The sequence below is a fragment of the Pantherophis guttatus genome, chromosome 2 (assembly GCF_059756535.1).
Source record: "Pantherophis guttatus breed Tessera chromosome 2, ASM5975653v1, whole genome shotgun sequence".
In the NCBI taxonomy this organism is placed as follows: Eukaryota; Metazoa; Chordata; class Lepidosauria; order Squamata; family Colubridae; genus Pantherophis; species Pantherophis guttatus.
The window spans coordinates 124,799,475-124,817,894 of record NC_142064.1 but is presented as its reverse complement, the minus strand read 5'-3'; the positions used below and the strand labels follow the sequence as shown (position 1 = coordinate 124,817,894).

Here is an 18,420-nt window from a genome sequence, read left to right as displayed (position 1 = left end):
CACCTTCCTATTCCAAAAAATAAGTTTATCAGACACGTATGTCATCCTTACCTTACCTCTCTACTTTGTTTCTGTATAAAAACTCAGAATGATGGACAGTCGCTGGTATTAAAATTGATAACATCCACTTGTGGAATGGTATCAGCTCTGCTCATAATAGCTATTTCAAAAAAAAAAAAAAAAAAATCACAAGAGGTCTGGAAAAAGAGTAGCATGATTTTCCTTATATCCATATAAAGATCACCAGGGAGGATAAGAATCAAGTGAACATGTCACTGCGTTATTTTATAGAGTGAAGAACAATAGAGTGAAGAACTTTGCACATTATCAGCAACTTTTCTATCAGCTAGATCAGGGGTCGGCAATCTTAAACACTCAAAGAGCCATAAAGGTCCTAACCGGAAGCCCCCCCCCCCCCCCCCCCCCGGTTCAATTCTGGAGCCAACTGGAAATCCAGTTCCACCACCATAGAGTCTCTTAGCGCAGAGTCCTTTTTCCTTTTACCAACCAGCAGCAGAGGGATGAAAGAGCCACATGCGGCTCCAGAGCTACGAGTTGCCAACCCTTGAGCTAGATTCTAACCCAGAGATGGGCAAATGCAGTTCCCTTGCAAACTCTTCCAAAGGTTTTTTTTTTTTTTTTTTTTTTTTAAAGTTGGGCTAAAGAATGTCATGTCATCCAGTGATTTTGCCAACTAGCAATTTTTTTCTGTTGGAAAAGTTGAATTGGGGGATTTAATCTGAAAAAAAATATTGCTCATCCCAGTGACCATTTTAGTCATTAAAAATAGGAATGCCAAAACTGGTAAAGGGACCACAGAAGAAATTGTGACTGCTGGACCATCCAGGATTTCCAGTCAAGGCATTACATAGCTTTTGCTTTCCTATTTGTGTTAATAAGTTGCATTTAAAATGGAGGTGACATGATTTACCATTGCAAGAATATACCCTGATAAATTGTGAGCTTCTGCTCTTGCCGGTGTTTGTCCCGACGAGTAGGATATTTGGACTTCTGATTTTGCTGTGAAATAAACCTGCTGGTTCTGGAGAACTTGCTTGATCTGCCATCTCCCACTACACAATCACCAGGACTTACTATCCTTAAGACAAAAATGGGTTTTGTCCCTAGTAAAATCTCTTATACACATATTTGAATCTAGTTAGTTGTTGTGGTTTAGCAAGACATTTGAGGAGTGAGCATACACCACCATCAAGGCCATTCTCCACCTGGCCTCAGGTAGGTGTGATCTGGCGCCGAAAACACCGACATGTGATGCATTTGAGGAAGCTTGTGCTGATGTAGAAAAGTCTGGTGAAGCGAAAAAGTAGGTTGTAATAGGCACTGACGGACAGTTCACCGGAGGTGTCGGCGTACTTTAGGGCCACCAATGGTGTGTACAGAGGATTTGTCTGGTACCGGAATGGTGGGCGTTCTTTTGCAATGATGTTGACAACAGCCTGTTGAAAGGCAAGATGGAAAGAGATTGATGGGTTGAGATATTTTTAAAAAGTATTCATTTAAATAATTTCTCCTCCGCTTTATCATTAAAACCATCCTCCCCCCCACCCAGTGGAGCAGATTCCCCTTCATCGACCTCCTTTCTTCTGCTTCCTCCTTGCTGTTAGAACCATGGTTCCCGAAATGTGAGATTGACTTTAAAATGTGTATTTTTCTCTTCTGGAATCAGAAAGCCAAAACTCAAAAGGTGTAGAGCATATTGTGATATATCCAGGATAGTCTCTTGAATTTCTAATTAAAAAGGTCTTAGGTTAATAGGACTTGGAAAGATATCCTTTGGCTGAGCCCTTGGACAGCCTGAGCCAATCAAAACAGACATGAAAGTGGAGTGAGACATAAGAGTCTGGACAGGTCATTCAGGAAGATCAGGTAAAAAGCTGATCAGAAGCAGCTTGCTCTCTACTCACCTATTGCTACTATTCACGGAATACTAGATGCATAACAGGGTAGGCAGATGAGAATGGGAAGGGAGAAACTGCTGCCAATACCAATCACTGGAAGAGGATGGATTCTGCTTTCTATGATGGCCACAGACTTTGATAAGCATGATTATCTATCTAGAACAGGGGTCTACAAACTTGGCAACTTTAAGACTTGTGGACTTTAATTCCCAGAATTTCTCAGCTTGGCTGAGTCGAAGTCCAGATGTTTTAATGTTGCCAAGTTTGGAGACCTCTGATCGAGAAGAACTTTCCTTCTGTAGGACCCTCACATCACTTGTGAGACTGCTCCTACCTTAGCCACAAATTCAGGGGACTGGCCCATGGTGGTGAATATTTCATGTGAGGCTGGTAGATAGATGTCCTTGAAGCTGTGCACAGTGGTGGCGTCAACTCCTGGAAACTGAGACTTGGCCACTTCCTCCATCAGTTTCATCTCAAATTCGGTGTTTATAGGGCCGGGCTCTACCAGAGAGATGCTGTGTAGGAAAAACATCCAAAAAAGCAGTTAGCATTTGGACCCAGAGGCCATCACATCAGAATTGGCCAATATTTTATTTTCACAGCCTTTCAGCCTTTTCCCCTGTTCTTTATCCACTATCCTCACTCCTAGAAATCCCTCCCATAAAAGGCCTGTTTTCTTTGTGCACTTCCAAAGCTTTTAACTTGTATAAAAATTATACATCTAGAACAGGGGTGTCAAACTCACGTCGTCACGTCACGTATCAGGACTTTTTTCCTCTTCACTAACCCAGGCTGTGAGTTTGACAGCCCTGATTTAGAACATCTATCCCATTCTTCCTATTGAGTTATCATCCTAGGTGACCTCTTCAGTCAGGCTCTTCACTGTTGTTATCTTTTTCACAGGACATATTTGGGTCATTCTGTCTCATTTCATTGCATAGTGAGTCCATTGCCAGTGTTGCAAGTTGGGCCATGACCCACTGAAAACCTCTGGACGTCTTTTATGAACAAACACACAGAGGATCCCATGAGTCTTTGAATTATGAATTTATCAAAAGCATATAATGGACTTCTAAGACATGAACTGGCATAGAATTTCTGGTGAATGAAGCAACATTTTTTAGACAAATGGGTAAGTCCTGTTTTGTTCTGAGACAAACCCCTCCCCTCCCCCACAAATCCCCCCCCCCTTACTTGCAAATATTTTCCTAAAGCTGTGTTCTTTTCGAAGGACTTTTTTCTCAGAAAGGAGGGATAGAAGGAGATGTCTCCAGATAATGCTCTGTTATCCTGAGTATGCATTGCAAGGATTTGAGTTAAATTCATCGTTTGTTCAAGATCCAGGAGATTGGTCTTGGGAACCAAAAGGTACTGTCTCTCTGCTGTGTTGGATGAAAGAACTACAGATGAGTCCAGGTTAATCTAACAATTTGTGATCAGTGATAGCTTTAGGGGACAATGCTGGATGGCCAATCTGGCCCCAGGTTTGCAGACCTGCTGATTTCTGGATGCCTTGGGCCTTGCCTACCCTTCTAGGCTACCACTCAATTGCCCTATTTTTTCAGTCCCAGCCTGCTTGCTTCTGAAGTTGACTCTTCAGATGTGCATGCTTTTTGCCCTCAGAATTGGCCATTCCATTCCATTCTATTGGTTTGTTTTTGGCTTTAAATTTTGGCTTCCTAGGATGGAAACGAGCCTGTGGTTTGTCCCAAGCCAGATATTATGTTAAAGACCGAAAGGAGAGCCCAAGTTTCTTAGCGCTTCTGGCTGGTTGGAGGAATCAAATGGGCTTAATTTAACAGCAATGCACCAGGCTACGGCTCATTCATACTGAGCCAGAATTCTGAATAATTCCAGGTTGATGGGATATCTGATTATGGCCAAAACCTAGCGTGAATAAGGGTATTGTGGCTATAGTAATATGCATTTGCATGATTGTACAACCATCCCCCAACTCACTGACTTCCAGATGTGCAGGACAAGAGCTATTATCCCCAACTAGTGCAGCCATTGATTGCTGGCTCGGTGTATAAGATTTAACTCTCCCTTGCTTTGTTTTAGCTGGTTCGTGCCAGAAATAACATATATACACCTCCTTAGGAGGGTTGTTTTTCTTTTTTTCCCTCCTTCACACATTGATAATGTTTTGAAATTCAGATTTAGAACATGGCATTATAATAATAGTAATTAAGACTAACGTTTTCTCAGCTTTATTTTTCTTGCCGGCTGCAACAGGCTTAACCCCAAATGACTCCTTTAGACTCATAACAATACTCATGCCAACGTTTGTACTTTACTACATCGTCTCCAATTCTTCCAGCTTTGGCTTTGGATGTGAAAAAGAAATATGGTGACTCTGAATGTGATTAAAACACAGATTTTCGTTTTTAAATTATTAACAAATGTTGGCTTGCAACGGCAGTGCAAAATTTGTATTTCATACTAAAAACATCCAACACGGTCTTGTTTCAAGGCACATTGTGTATACTACCATGATTTGCAATGCAGATGTTAAATCCACCAGATTCTGGGGGATGATAATTCATGGGTTTTATGATCCATGGAGCAATCTGCATAACTAATGTTTACTTTTGAGATGGTATGCAGGATGTATGCATCTTATCTTGTGAGAGGGTGGGATTTTGCTAGCTTTAGTATGTCAGTTTTTCCCCGTCTTTGCTCTCTTCAGCCTAGTAATCCCAGAATTCCTAACTAACATGGCCCAAAGCAAAGAATCCTGGGAGCAGGAACTATGGAAGGTAGCCTAAAATTATCATTTGCCTTCATCATGGGTTTCCTAGAGCTGCCTTTCAAAAATGCTTGGTGTTACAGAACTTAGAGCTGATCTTTGGGAAGAAATGAGTGAGCTAATGAAGGGCTCTTGCAGGAAACCTTACACAAGCGAGCTCAGAGAGCACCAAAGACCCCCTCTCATTTCAACCCTGAGCTACAAATATTGGGTCTATGACAATTCTCAACAGTCAACTCACCATGGCCAACTAATTACAGGACAACTCACTGCAGGACAAGAGTTACACTCATTTCAAAGAAATGGTGGAATAGAATCATCAAAGAAAGGATGCAGAAGGAGGGACAGAATGAAATGTGAATGGCACAAATTAAAATATTTAAAAATGTATTTTAAATAATTAAATAGAATTGTTAAATTGTCCCATGGCGAGTTGTCCAGCAGCAAGTTGGCTGTGGTGAATTGGCTGCAGTGAGTTGGCCGTGGCAAGTTGTCCCATTCCAACAAATATTCCCCTTTATTGACTTCACATCTATTTTGACTTCACATCTTGTGGTTCCCCCTCATCACTGTGTAGTAATTACACAGTAATGAGATGGAACCACAAGATGTGAAGTCAAAATATTCTTGAATTTGTTTAGTAGTAAAATGGGGCAGAGGGAAACTTGAATAGGCTTTTAAAATTTTATCACGCTATCTTACTACAGCTGAGGATGGTGGTTAAAGGCTGGAAATCAAGGGACAAGTTCAGTTCATGCCTTAGGCCAGTGTTTCCCAAACTTGACCCTTTGAAGATGTATGGACTTCAACTCCCAGAATTCCTCAACCAGGCATACTGGCTGGGGAATTCTGGGAGTTGAAGTCCATGCATCTTAAAATAGCCAAGTTTGGGAAACACTGCCTTAGGCAGAAGCAGAGAAGATCGCCACTTGCAAGCAGACAAGCAGAGATAGAGAGTGTACGCTGCGCTGTGAGAAAAATGAGAGGCCCTGTTTTCCCGGAGAGCCTCCTGTTGTTTGAGTGGGAGGGGAGGGGGCAAGGAGAACGGCGAGACTCAGGGAGTAGGTCAGGTGGAGCTGGCTGACTCAGGGCTGCTCAGAAGCCACCCCTGCCACTGCCAGATGTTTGGGTGCCTCGGCTTCAGATCGCTCCCTCACTCTCTCTCACACACACACAAACAGAGGTTGGATAGCTCTCTTGCTCTCTCTCTCTCTCCAAGCACCCCATGCACAGCCCATTTGTGGAAAGGGCATGCATGGCTGGGTCTGTTTGGCTGCAGGAGGAAGCACGGCGCAATGGGGTTGTTTTGTTCACCACAGTGGTGCTTCGGGAGGGCAGGCGGATGTCTGCAGCTGACAACTAATGAATACATCCACCTGCCCTTCTGAAGCACCACTGCCGCCATTTGCTTTCGTTTCACAGCGGGAGAAGGAAGGAAGCGTGGTGCTCCAGGAGGGCAGGCAGATGTCTGCAGCCAGGCAGGGAGGGAGGGCAGCGAGAGTGGCGGTGGCCCCTTCCAAGCACACAGAGGTGGTGGGCAAGGCAGCCCCGGCATGCCTGTTAAGCAGGCAACCAGGCGGGAGCGGGGCCACCAGGGATGATTGCTATCAGTTTGGCGAACTGATGCCAATCATCACTACTGGTTCGCCCAAACCAGTAGGATTTCACCCCTGGTGGGACTTCAACTACATAGTCATGGCTCCCATCTTGACAAGTTCTTCCCCTTTCCCTTAGGGTTTTGTTATGTTCCGCCAGGGAGAAACAGGATTTTCCACAGCTGTGAAAATCCTCCTTGGTTATCATATTTTGCAGAATGGCAAAGGCTTTTATTAAAAAGAAAATGTTTGCCTTGGTTATGAGGTTATTAATCATGTTTTGTGCTGTTTAGAATGTGCTAATCAGTGCTAGCATGTTTTCTGCTGCTATTTTATAGATTGCACTTAAGGCTGTTTAATTTTCAATTACATTATTGGTTAAATTGTCTATTAGCCTCCTTAGTTATTTTTAAGAAATATGTACCTTATTAGGAATATCAGATATGGAATGTCAGCGTCAGAATTGGGACATCAGTAAAACAATTTAAAAGTGTCATTACTGCTAATGCTACTAGTCAGGAACATTGAATGCTTTAATATCTGATTGCCTGAAATAAACAAATCTTCTCCTTTGCTTATATTTGAGAACATAAAAATAGAGGTGTGGGTTCAATTTCTTTTACAAATAGTGTCTAGTATCCTGTTTCCCCGAAAATAAGACATCCCCTAATAATAAGTCCAATTGGGCTTTTGAGCGCATGCGCTAAAATAAGCCTCCCCCCAAAAATAAGCCCTCCCCAAAAATATTTAAACACAGAGCTGGAAATCAGGTAAGACGGCAAGAGGAGCCCCATCTTGCTCCATGTGCCCCAAAATAATAAGACCTCCCCAAAAATAAGGCCAAGCGCTTACTTCGGGGTTCAAAAAAGTATAAGACAGGATCTTATTTTCAGGGAAACACGGTATATGTACCTATGTTTACTTACAGCAACAAGGAATCCATGTCATCCCTTGATGATTCCCCCCACTTCAAAAACACTAATTTTTTTTTTAAAAAAAGACTAACTTTCAGAAGCACGTCTCTTCTTGAAAGATCTCCATCCTATCACAAGAGATCTCGAGAGTCTTTATTGATTTTTCATTTTTCCTTCTTTTGTGTTTTTGTGCTATTTCTGCTGAACCTGAAAATGTTGCTGAGCATGAATATAAGAACTCAGATGCACATGAGGCTAAATAACATGCAGTTGCCCTTCTAATGTTTGCTTAATGGTAATGTAAAGCGCCTGGAGACGGGTTCTGATAAAGACTCTAAAGTTAAATTGACTCTTTGTCTGCATGTTGTACAAGATTCTCCCCCCTCCCTTAATATTTAGAGTAGAAAATAAAAGACTCCTTCCTTGAATTCAGAACCCAAAGCCCCCTCCTCTCTCAATTCTGTTTATATATGGGGAACCTGACTTCATTTCAGAAGATGCTTAGTAGTTTCCATCACTGCGTCTGATAGCAAATGACTCTAGGACAGGGGTGTCAGACTCAAGGCCCAGGGGCCAGATCCTGGAAACAGTGAAGGACTGGTCCATGGCACCTCTGCCAGGCGGCTCTCCCGAGTTCTATTTTTGCTGGCAGAGTGTTTCAGGAGGCTGTCACAGCCAAAGACAGAGCTCAGGAGCCCATTTTCTCTGGCAGAGCACTTGAGCCACCACAGGTGCCCCCCGACACGAGTGACGTTGAACTGGCCATGTCCCCCTGGCCACATCCACTCTGCTCCCCCTCCAAATCAAACACAACCCTGATGCGGCCCTCAATGAAATTGAGTTTGACACCCGTGCTCTAGGGGTACAGAGGTTCGGAGGCCCCTGCAACTCTGCCTGCCCTCCAGGATCTTGCTGACATCTCCCTTTCCCTGTCCTCAGTTCCGATTTTTGATTGCCACCCTCACCCTCCTCTGCGAAGTGACTGAGTTGGTTCCATTTCACTCACAAGATATTGAATTTGAGGAGCTGCACAGCAAGGCTTTCACAGAAACCCTCAATGGCAAACTTGGAGGCAGCATAGACATCATTGAAAGGGATACCTGGCAAAGAAGCAGAAGGGGTGTAAGTTTTCAAGGTTTGTTCCATCTATTCTTATATTTTTCAAAGGTCCTTCATTGCTTTAGAAAAGTGGACGGAATTGAGAAAATGTCATGGGCCTGCTCAGAAAATGATGGGAGTAGCTGGTTACTAAGCATCTTTTTACCAATGGCAAATAGGAGGTAGGGCCCCTCTAATTTCCAGATTGCTTCAATTTGCCATTTTATTTTAAGAGCAAATGGGCACATATTTAGACAAAGGGCTAATTTTCAGCCATCATTTTTTCCCCCCAGAGAGTGCTTCTGAAATCAATATAGAACCCAGGGGTATCCTTGGAAATCAAGATGAACCTTGAAGTTAGTGCTTTGGTTTGTAGCATGTTAGGTTTCCACTGAATTGTTTAAAAATCAGTCCGGTGTCTTCCAGAAGTGATGAACTTCCACTTCCATTCAATGTGATAAGTCTGTATGTATGGAGGGAAATTAGAAAGCTGAAGTCCAATATGCCAAAATGGGGGAATATTGAGGCTGTTAAACAAGAATTTTGCACTCAAATTGAAATGTGAGGACTTATTGGATGGTTGGCCACTGAGACACTGAAATGGGAGGTATACATTACAGCCTATATAAATCAGGTATTTTGTAATGAGGGACAGGAGACTTATAGTAAAGCCCGAATTGTGCATTATCTCGGCACATGCAGAGCCTCATTTGCCAACGTAAGATGAGCTGCAAATGTGAAAATTGGAGTGGTTCAGAATATTTTTAATGAATGTATTCTATCTTTGATGTTGAAAGTTGGGACGTGTGAGGAATATGATCTCATAAGAGGCCATGAAATCTGTATATCCATAATAATCTTTATACCCATAACGTCTAAGGAGCTAGGACAAGGCTTTATAGAGGCATTGATTTAGAATAAGGGCTCTGCTTCCTCTCTACCCCCCACTCCCTCCCCCCCGCCAGGAATACGGTTCATACCTTGCAATCCCATGACACTGCTGATGACCACAATGTGCCCTTTCTGACGCTGCTTCATTGCAGGGAGCACAGCCTTGATCATGCGGATGGCACCAAAGAAGTTGGTCTCAAAGATGTGCTTCATGGTATCGATGCTGATGGTTTCCAGGGGCCCAATGAGCCCCACACCAGCATTGTTCACTGAGAAGCACAAATCCCACAGTTTAAAACATTACCCTCTACTAATCCTCCTTAACTCTGTAGTTTCTTGCACCCCTGCAGCAATGTCCTCTATGGAGACCGCCATTTTGTTTCTGCTTTAGGTTCTGTTGCTCTTTACCTGCATCTCTGTTTCTTCTTCTTCTTCTTTCAAGTGTTCTAGCAACAGCTCTCATTTCCTTGATAAGAGGGATGGATCTGCTCTTCCTAGGAAAAGGGTGGTGTTTTCCTCAACAGCATTGTCATGGGACATTTTTGTAATCAAAGCTCACGTGTGGCCACTAAGGACCGGACTTCCTTAAGGAGAAGCAAAGAGACTGCTACGTAGAAGCAACTCGGTGGTTGGGCTTAGCCAATGCAACAGAAGACTAGTTATCACAAGCATGGCCAAAGTGCTGGGTGAGGACTCAAATACTCAGCCCTTTGAGATACGTAGGTCAAGAAGCTACATTGCAGGGATTCCATAAATGCTTCTTTATTGCTGTAGGGCATCCCTGCAATGTTAATATTAAGTCTTGAAAATGTTCTCTGCTCCATTTTATACGAACAAAATCAAAATGGGGTTATTTTGACTATCTTTCTGACATGTCATTTTATCAGTGGGCTATGTAATCCCTTCTCTAAGTCCCTCTAATGCAGTGGTTCTCAACCTGTGGGTCGGGACCCCTTTGGGGGTCGAACAACCCTTTCACAGGGGTCGCCTAAAACCATTGGAAAACACATATTTTAAATGGTTTTAGGAATACTTTTATGGTTGGGGGTCACCACAACATGAGGAACTGTATTAAAGGGTCGCGGCATTAGGAAGGTTGAGACCCTCTGCTCTAATGGCTCCTACCTACCTACCTACCTACCTACCTACCTACCTACCTACCTACCTGGCTTTCTCATACCTTCCCCAAGATCAATTCTGAATGTTTTTACAAATTATACATCTAGAAAAATGAAAACGTAATTTTTCACTTCACAATGTGAATTTTCTCATCTCAGTGCCTGGATGTGGAATCGCTCAACTGAAATCCCCCCGCCCACATCTCTTTTTTTCCTCTAGACACATTTTTACCTCATTTGAAAGAAGTATGTCTGCTTTTAAATTATGTTTCTTTTCAAATAATGGAAAATGTCAACCATGCAACATTGAATAAAAACTAATTAAAAAAAACCAGAATGAGAATTGCCTAGACATTCCCCCAAAGAAGAGGAGAGATCTGTTTCAGTTAATTTAGTAGGTAATTGAGTTTTTTTAAAATAATGTTGGATATATTTCCTGACTTTTCTCCAGGAGCTTAAGAAGGAGCATACTAATGCTTTTCCCCCTCCCCCAATTTATGACTGACTGTGTTTCCTGTCTGCAATCTAACCATGGACCATACTGCTCTACTACTTGGGGGAAGGCTGTTTCTAGAGATTGAGTGTTTTAAGGCCTTTCCAGGCCAACACCTTATAGACGCATTGGCGTACAATTTGCATTGGCCATGTTGGATGTTGGGATTTGTGGTCCACATGTCCGAAAGGCATCCAATTATAGAAAGTTATTCAATTATTTGGAACTTGATATTAATTCTGGGGTTTTATTCTTTCTACCCCCAGCAAAATATTACATTATGTAAAGGAGCCCGAGACTGCCCCATCTGTGCACATCATCTGCCCATTATTGTTTTTTACAGGTAGTCCTCAACTAATGACCATTTTCATAGTTACAACAGCACTGAAAAAAATCGACTTACAATCAGTCTTCACACTTATGACCAATCACCACAGTCATGCGATCACAATTTGGGCACTTGGCAAATAGTATAGATTTATGACTGTGACTTCCCAGGTGGCTTCCAACGGGCAAAGTTAAAGGGAGAAACCAAGGTCACTTAATGAGCATGGTACAAAAGTCATCAAATCAGGTAAAGTCGCATGAAGTCTCACTTAATGACCATATTGCTTAGCAACAGAGGTTGTGGTAATAAGTTGAGCCTGTATTGTATCAATGTGTTTTTAGCCTCCCAAGGCTAAAATTCATGAAATGGACAAATATAAAATGAGTAAATGAATACATGAATCATTAAACAATAGTTCTCTGAAAACTGAACAGGGCAGACAAGGGTGAAGAGAGGGTGGGAGTGGGCGGGGGAGAAGTTGTCAAAAGAAAAAAAAAGATAATGTTTGAAAATAAGTTCAAGGTGGGAGCTGCAGAGGGAAAAAAAATCCAGAAAAACTGTCCATATAAGAGATATAATTAGACACTGATTTGGAATGTTGCTGACAGCTCCTTTTAAAACTCCCTCCCTTCTTCACCTCGGTACGGAACACATGTTACCCTCCCTGGGTTTCCCTGTGCACATGCACACACAAGTACATAGAACTAGTCAAGGGGAGCGCAGAAATGTGCACAGGCACACAAACACATGCAACTATATTAAAGAGAAAGAAATAGCCTTCAGTAGGCCCATATGATACAGGGTTTTGAAAGAATTCCAGAACCAAGGAGAAGCAAAGAAGGAGGCATGGTTAAATCGACTCTTTTATCCAAAGAAGAGAATACATTTTAATTTTGTTTCTATTTGAAAATTGATTTTTGTGCTGGCAATAGGAAAAAGAAAAAAGAAGCTTTGATTTTGTTTTTGCTGATTAGACAGATTTGTTGCTATAGAAATGGCTAGTATATACTGTTGTGTAAAAGTAAAAAGTTAAGGTTGTAATGTTATTTTCTATTGTGCTAAAGAGAGTTGGAAGACAGTGACTTTTTCTTTCTTTTTGTCTCTTTACTCCATATTTTCTCTTTTTTTTTCTTTTTTCCTCCCCCCATTTTCCACTATTTAAAATTTTATACATTGATAAACAATAAAAATGTATTATATAAAAAAAGAAAGAATTCCAGGACCCATGCTCTTTTCCTTACTTTGTTTTTTAGGATGTTCTATTAACTATTTTACGTGCAGTAATTTGGTTGTCGGGATGAGCATACTTTGGATCATATTTATGTACAATCTATGTTGATTGGTGATAAAAAATAATATGGCTTTAATTCTGACGCCCAAAGACATTATTCCTACAGTCAATTGGAAATATGCAATGCTAGTAATTTAGTGCACACATTGTATCTCAAGAGTTCACTCCCAGTGTGGAACTCAGTTGGAATTTGGCAATTTGTTTGCATGCATGCATGCACGCAATAAAATCTGCTTTGTGTATTTGGAAAGTTAATATTGTCTTGGCCATAAACCATCACAATCTCGAAAAGCAGGTGAAGAAAAAAAAGATGTTTTGAAACATCTGTTTTTAAGTTATTACAGGATTCTGGGCCCTCTACTGAATATCACATAGTGAATATGTAAAAGACTTGGAATAAATTATCAGAAATATATAACAGCTGATGTTATCTAACACCACTTCCATCTCACCTTGGAGCCAAGAGGCTCATGTGACCCTGGGAAGAGGCCAATTCTCAAGGACAGAAGGGGGAACAAGAATTAGGGATCAGGTTTAGCCTTAGAGGAAGGGGGAATTATGAAATTTCCAATCCAGCACTCCCTTCACTCAAGCCCAATAAGGAAAGCTCCAGGATTTGAGTCTGAGCTACGATTATGAAAGACAGAAATGCAAAACCCATCAAATAAACATTTGGGGATGCTGTTTAGTTTGAAGGAATTTGGGGCAGAGCCTACTCCAGCTTTCCTTCCTCGTGAGAACTGGTGTAGTGCAGTGCAATACTCAAAGCAATCTTTCTCAATCTCAGCAACTTTTAAGATGTGGGGATTTCAACTCCCAGAACACGTACTGGGTGGGGAATTCTGGGAGTTGAAGTCCACATGTCTTAAAGTTGCTCAGGTTGAGAAACACTGATTTAGAACAGACTTTCTCAACCTGGCAACCTACAGATTGCATTTCTGATCATCAGTATAGTTGTGACCAGTGGTGGGATTCAGCCGGTTCGCACCACTTCGGGAGAACTGGTTGTTAACTTTCTGAGCAGTTTGGCAAACTGGTTGTTAGAAGAAATCATTAGGGCAGAGAACCAGTTGTTAAATTACTTGAATCCCACCACTGATTGTGACATATTGTCAGCCCTTCACACACATAGCATATGAGTGCTATATAGCACAGTCATGCTGAAATTATGGTACTTGCATGCATCAGAATAATTTATTATAAAGTACAATTCCCCTTAGCTTTATATCATAAATATGAGCCACCTGCAGTCTATTTAAAAAAAAAAACTTTCTTCCAGATCACCTACCTAACACATCCAGCTGTTTCTCAGGAAGGCTGTTAATGCATTCAGCTACAGATTCATCACTACAGACATCCAGGCGCTGAATGGTGAGGGTCTGGTTGAGAGTGTCCCCCGCTGCTGCCTCCAGCTTGTCCTTTTTGCGCAGGTCACGCATTGTGGCAATGACTAGAAGGAAGAAAGAGCTTAAATGCAAGTTGCTCATTCTATGGATGGGGGGGCTGAGACGTTAAAAAGTGGACGACAAGAAACTTTTATACAAGGAAGGTTAGAATTACTTATTAAGATATCTAAAATAACTTGAAGAACATAGTAACAATGAAGTGAAGGCGATGATGAAAAAATTGTCCCAGTATCCTTGCATATATTAGTCATTGCACTGGAAACCTGGAACAGGTTTATCTTTGACTTGAAAACATGCGTGGAATGCAGCATTGGCAATTTTCTTAGGTGTCCGTAGTTATATAGTCTAAACTAAAAAAAGCTGACTGAGATTGTGTGTCGGTAGGTTTTCTGCCTACTTACCAGGATGCATGGTTTACAAATTACACTGTCTTGGTATTTGGAAGTCCAAAAGAGAGTTTCAGTGCAATTATTACAAATACAGGTAACCCTTGATTTACAGCAGTTTGTTTAGTGACCGTTCAAAGTTACAATGGCACTGAAAAAAGTGACTTATGACCATTTTTCACATTTATGACTGTTGCAGCATCCCTATGGTCATGCGATCAAATTCAGATGCTTGGCAACTGGTTCATATTTATTGATTTGATTTGATTTGATTTGATTTGATTTGATTTGATTTGATTTGATTTGATTTATATGCCGCCCTTCTCCGGAGACTCAGGGCGGCTTACAATGCGCTAAGCAATGGCCTTCATCCTTTTGTATATTTATACAAAGTCATCTTATTGCCCCCACAAACTGGGTCCTCAATTTACCCACCTTAGAAAGGATGGAAGCCTGAGTCAACCTTGAGCCTGGTGAGATTCGAACCTGCAGTAATTGCAGGCAGCTGGTCTTAATAACAGGGTGCTTTAGACCACTGTACTACCAAGGCTCTATTTATGACGGTTGCAGTGTCCCAGGGTCATGTGATCCCCTTTTGTGACCTTCTGACCAACAGAATCAATGGAGAAACCAGATTCAGTTAACTAACTTAACAACTCTGTCAAGAAAGGTTGTAAAATGAAGCAAAGCTCACTTAACGAATGTGTCACTTAATAATATAAATTTTGGGCTCAATTGTGGATTACCTGTAATAATCCATCTGAGTACAATATTGTAAGTTACACCTCCTGAATACTTTCTTGGGGGGATGGCGACAAAGAACTGGAAGCCACAAGGAGCTGAAAGGCTGGGATGCTGGTATTCAGGGAGCTCTCCCTCCCAGACAGTCTCTTCTGTTGTGCAACAGACTGTATCAGCCATCCAAAGTCCAGAAGGGCTGCTCAAAGGAGGGAATGCTGGCTCTTGGCCAGGGTTCAGCAGGGTAATTGAGGATTCATGCGCTGTAAGCTTCTTAAGGGCCATGATGCCAAATCCCTCTGTGTCTAATCTCTTCTTTGAGGGTGAACTCTGTACATGTGGTGTATGTGTGTGTGTGGTAGGCAGAGGAGAGATAATTTGTTGTGAAATATTATGGACAGTATAAGATCCATTCTTCCTTCCTCTCCTGTTTCTCCAGATTTTCTGCATAAACTTATCTGCATGCCCTCTTTTCAGACAATAATTATAAGAATATATGTTCAAGTATTTATTTTATTTATTTACCAAGAACGTATTAGGTAATATATGTAAGTATAAGCATGAATTGAATACATAAAATAGATACGAATAGAGGAAACATTAGGACAGGAACGGTAGGCAGTATAACAAATTATGAAAAAATTAACTTTCTGTACATGATTTACTTGAACATATAGAGCGAGGTGGGGGGGAGGGTGATACCCATTGTAAAATAGCCCTAGGGTGTCTGCTGATGTCTCGTTTACTTTGAATTTTTAAGTATTTAACTGAAAAATACTGAATAACTGGAAAGAAGTAATTACAGGAAGTTCAGCCCATTCATATAGGCTGAAGAGGCATTTTGGGAAAACAGAAAGAATAGGTATTTGCAAGCAGCCAGAAAGGACATCTATCTTTCAAGAAAAAAAGGACAAAGAAGGGATCATCCTTCAACTAGAGGTGGCAACTGGGGCATCTTTCCTAGTTTGCATTTTCAATGTCTTTCTGGGATACTTCTTGTGTTTTTCTGGGAACTGCTAAGCACAAATGAGCTAAAAGGTCTAACCAACTATGTTATATTTCCATTCCATGTTGATGGTAAAAGGTGAGGCTGATTAGACTCAATGCCTAAAGCCAGTCAGAGAGTCCCTCTGGAAGTGAGATTAATTGTATATGTTTTGATTCACATTCCTCTGGATTTTAAATAATAGTTGTTATATCTTTGTAGTCTAGTCTTCACAATGTACCCAATTCCAAAATGTAGATTCTGATTTATTATCACGCAACAGGACCCTAGCATTCTAAGGCTCCTTTTTTTTTTTTTTTGGAAAAAAAAATTAAATTTAGTTTCTAGTTCTCATATGAAGAAAAATGGCTTTAAATATTACAATAAGCTTTCTTTTACTGTCTTTGCTCTGACATTACCTTTCACTCTTATTCATGCACCCAACCAATAACTTGCCTCTTTGATATCCCATTAAGCCCCCTTCCCCCTTCTTTTTCTCATTACAAAAGAACTAACATCTCCTCCCATATAATTTAATGGAACAGAAATGGATTATCTGCCAGGGGAATGTAAATGAGAGAGAGGGCGGGGGGGGGGGGGGAGAGAGAGAGAGAGAGAAAGATTAATGGGAAATTCTAAATTCTTCTAGCAATGGTATTTGTAATTATGTGAAGGCTTCAGAAGTTGCTTGGCTTTGGGAAACAAGCCCAGAAATGAATTTTATATATAAGTTTGTGTGAATGTGTGTATATCATGTGCTGACTCCACATAATACCAGTATTGTAATATCCCTTGTGCATATAACAGGGATATAAGCTGTGAAAATTACTTGCTAAGCATCTTAATAAAGACTCATATAACAATTACAGAGGATTGGTAGTTTTGTCTAGTGGTTAAGCCAGCAGGCTAGAACCCAAGAGACTGTGAGTTCTAATCCTATTTTAAGTATGAAAGCTACCTGGACAACTTTCAGCCCAGCCCATCTTGCAGGGTGGTTGTTCTAGGGAAAATGGGAGGAGGAAGGAATATTAGATATGTACACCACCTTGAGTTATAAAAATAAGGTGAAAAATTAATAAATAAATAATTTCACCAGTAGCTATTTTCGTATTAAAAAAATAGCCCTTCCACGAAATCCTTGAGACATTTGTCCATGTAGCATGTACTTCTATCCAGCATGCTCTCTGTTGTTATGCATTCAACTTTTCTGTCACTGCACACTTTTGGGGTACTTAAGGTACAAATATAACTTCTCCAAGGAATCCTTGTGTTAGGCTTATAGCCTTTTATCCCTGATGCCCTTTGGACTCGGTGTGTCCGTGATCACCCAGTTACTTGTCAATAGCACTTTGTTTCCTTTTTTTTTTTTTTTTTTTTTGCTAAAAGGCCACCTCCTATGGCAGACGGAGAAAGAAAGGCAGAACCGGAATGGAAGGTTGGAGGAGAGAGAATTGTTGGCGTTGATTGACATTCTTACCATTCCTGAGTCTCCTGGCATCTGAGCTCGGTTACACAAGCAGCCTTTGGAGATAGTCTGCATCCACACCCAGCCAGTTTGCTGAGCAAAGGGCAGTTAGTGTGACAGGATGGAGACAGAGAAAAGAATGGGGAAATGAAGAGGATGCAGCCCATGAAGCCAGAGACCCAACAGCATGCAAAGTAGTCAAAAAGGCAAGGATGCAAAACCCAAAAGTAGACAGAATATAATATTGGGATTTAAGTGGCCTCCTGACTTTGGGGGGTGACTTGTCAACTGAGTTGACAAGGAAGAGCTGAAAGCTGACTGGATGCAAAGGTGCCATGATGGGTATTGGGGAAATAAACCAGATGTTACACAGAACCCTGTGTAAGAAAGCTTAGTGAGTCAAGGGAACTGATAGGGCCAGGTTGCATTCTTTTAATTTTCCCAGATAGCTATCACCCCCAACCTCTAGTTCTAGAATCCCATTCGGAAAAATCTTTCATGTCTTTTATCCCACTTTTCCTTTAACTTACCCCATCTAGAAAGACCAGAGCGTCCAGTCCTCTGAGTTATCACGTCTCAGTTATCCCACCCCCTTTCAGATACCCTGATCTCACCATGAAATCGCCTTCCTGGATCCCGTGCTAGTTGCACAGCCATGCACAGTCCGATGCCTGAAGAGCAGCCGGTGATCAGCACAGTGCGTGGAGCTGCCTTGGCCATGGCTGAGCTGCAGTGAAGTGTGCTCGAAAGGATCAGGCTGGAAAGCAACAGTAAAATCCAGCATGTGATCCAGGGATCAGCTGAAGGCTTGAGAGGGTGACAAGGTGGAGGCAGTGCCTAACTCCTGTAGGCAGATGATTAACTCTCCAAACCTGTATCGGCCTTTCACAAAGCTTCTCTACTTCCTTCCTTTCAACCATTCTATCTTTGCTCAGCACTGGTGGGCCACGGATGCAGCCTACTCTCATGGATTAATACTTGCGAAATGCTATAAAAACTAAAGAGAAAAAAAAAATGAAATGAATTATAAACTTTGCCACA

General features: G+C 41.5%; 1 protein-coding gene and 1 long non-coding RNA gene across 3 annotated transcripts; one reads left to right on the top strand and one right to left on the bottom strand.

The window, feature by feature from the left end:
- Nucleotides 1-716: 716 nt before the first annotated feature.
- RDH8 (retinol dehydrogenase 8) lies at nt 717-18,221 on the bottom strand. Of its 2 annotated transcripts, none has more exons than XM_034419325.3 (6): nt 17,994-18,221; nt 13,688-13,849; nt 9,259-9,438; nt 8,187-8,280; nt 2,254-2,437; nt 717-1,457 (listed from the first exon to the last, which is right to left on the bottom strand). In XM_034419325.3, the coding sequence occupies exons 1-6, from the start codon at nt 18,097-18,099 to the stop codon at nt 1,233-1,235; spliced, it is 951 nt and encodes a 316-aa protein (XP_034275216.2). In that variant the 5' UTR covers nt 18,100-18,221; the 3' UTR covers nt 717-1,232. The 2 variants fall into 2 exon arrangements, with proteins under 2 accessions (XP_034275216.2, XP_034275217.2); XM_034419326.3 differs by lacking the exon at nt 17,994-18,221 and adding an exon at nt 17,392-17,482.
- Nucleotides 8,120-16,232, top strand: LOC117666579 (uncharacterized). Its single transcript, XR_015732377.1, has 2 exons — nt 8,120-8,315; nt 10,508-16,232. It is a non-coding gene; the product is annotated as an uncharacterized LOC117666579 (long non-coding RNA).
- Nucleotides 18,222-18,420: the final 199 nt, after the last annotated feature.

Coding starts and splice junctions, on each gene's coding strand:
- RDH8 (XM_034419325.3), bottom strand. CDS start 18,099: ATGGCCAAGGCAGCTCCACGCACTGTGCTGATCACCGGCTGCTCTTCA. Junction 13,850..17,993: donor TCCAGGAAGGCGATTTCATG/GTGAGATCAGGG, acceptor TCTTCCTTCTAG/TCATTGCCACAATGCGTGAC. Junction 8,281..9,258: donor CAGTGTCATGGGATTGCAAG/GTATGAACCGTA, acceptor CTTCTTTGCCAG/GTATCCCTTTCAATGATGTC.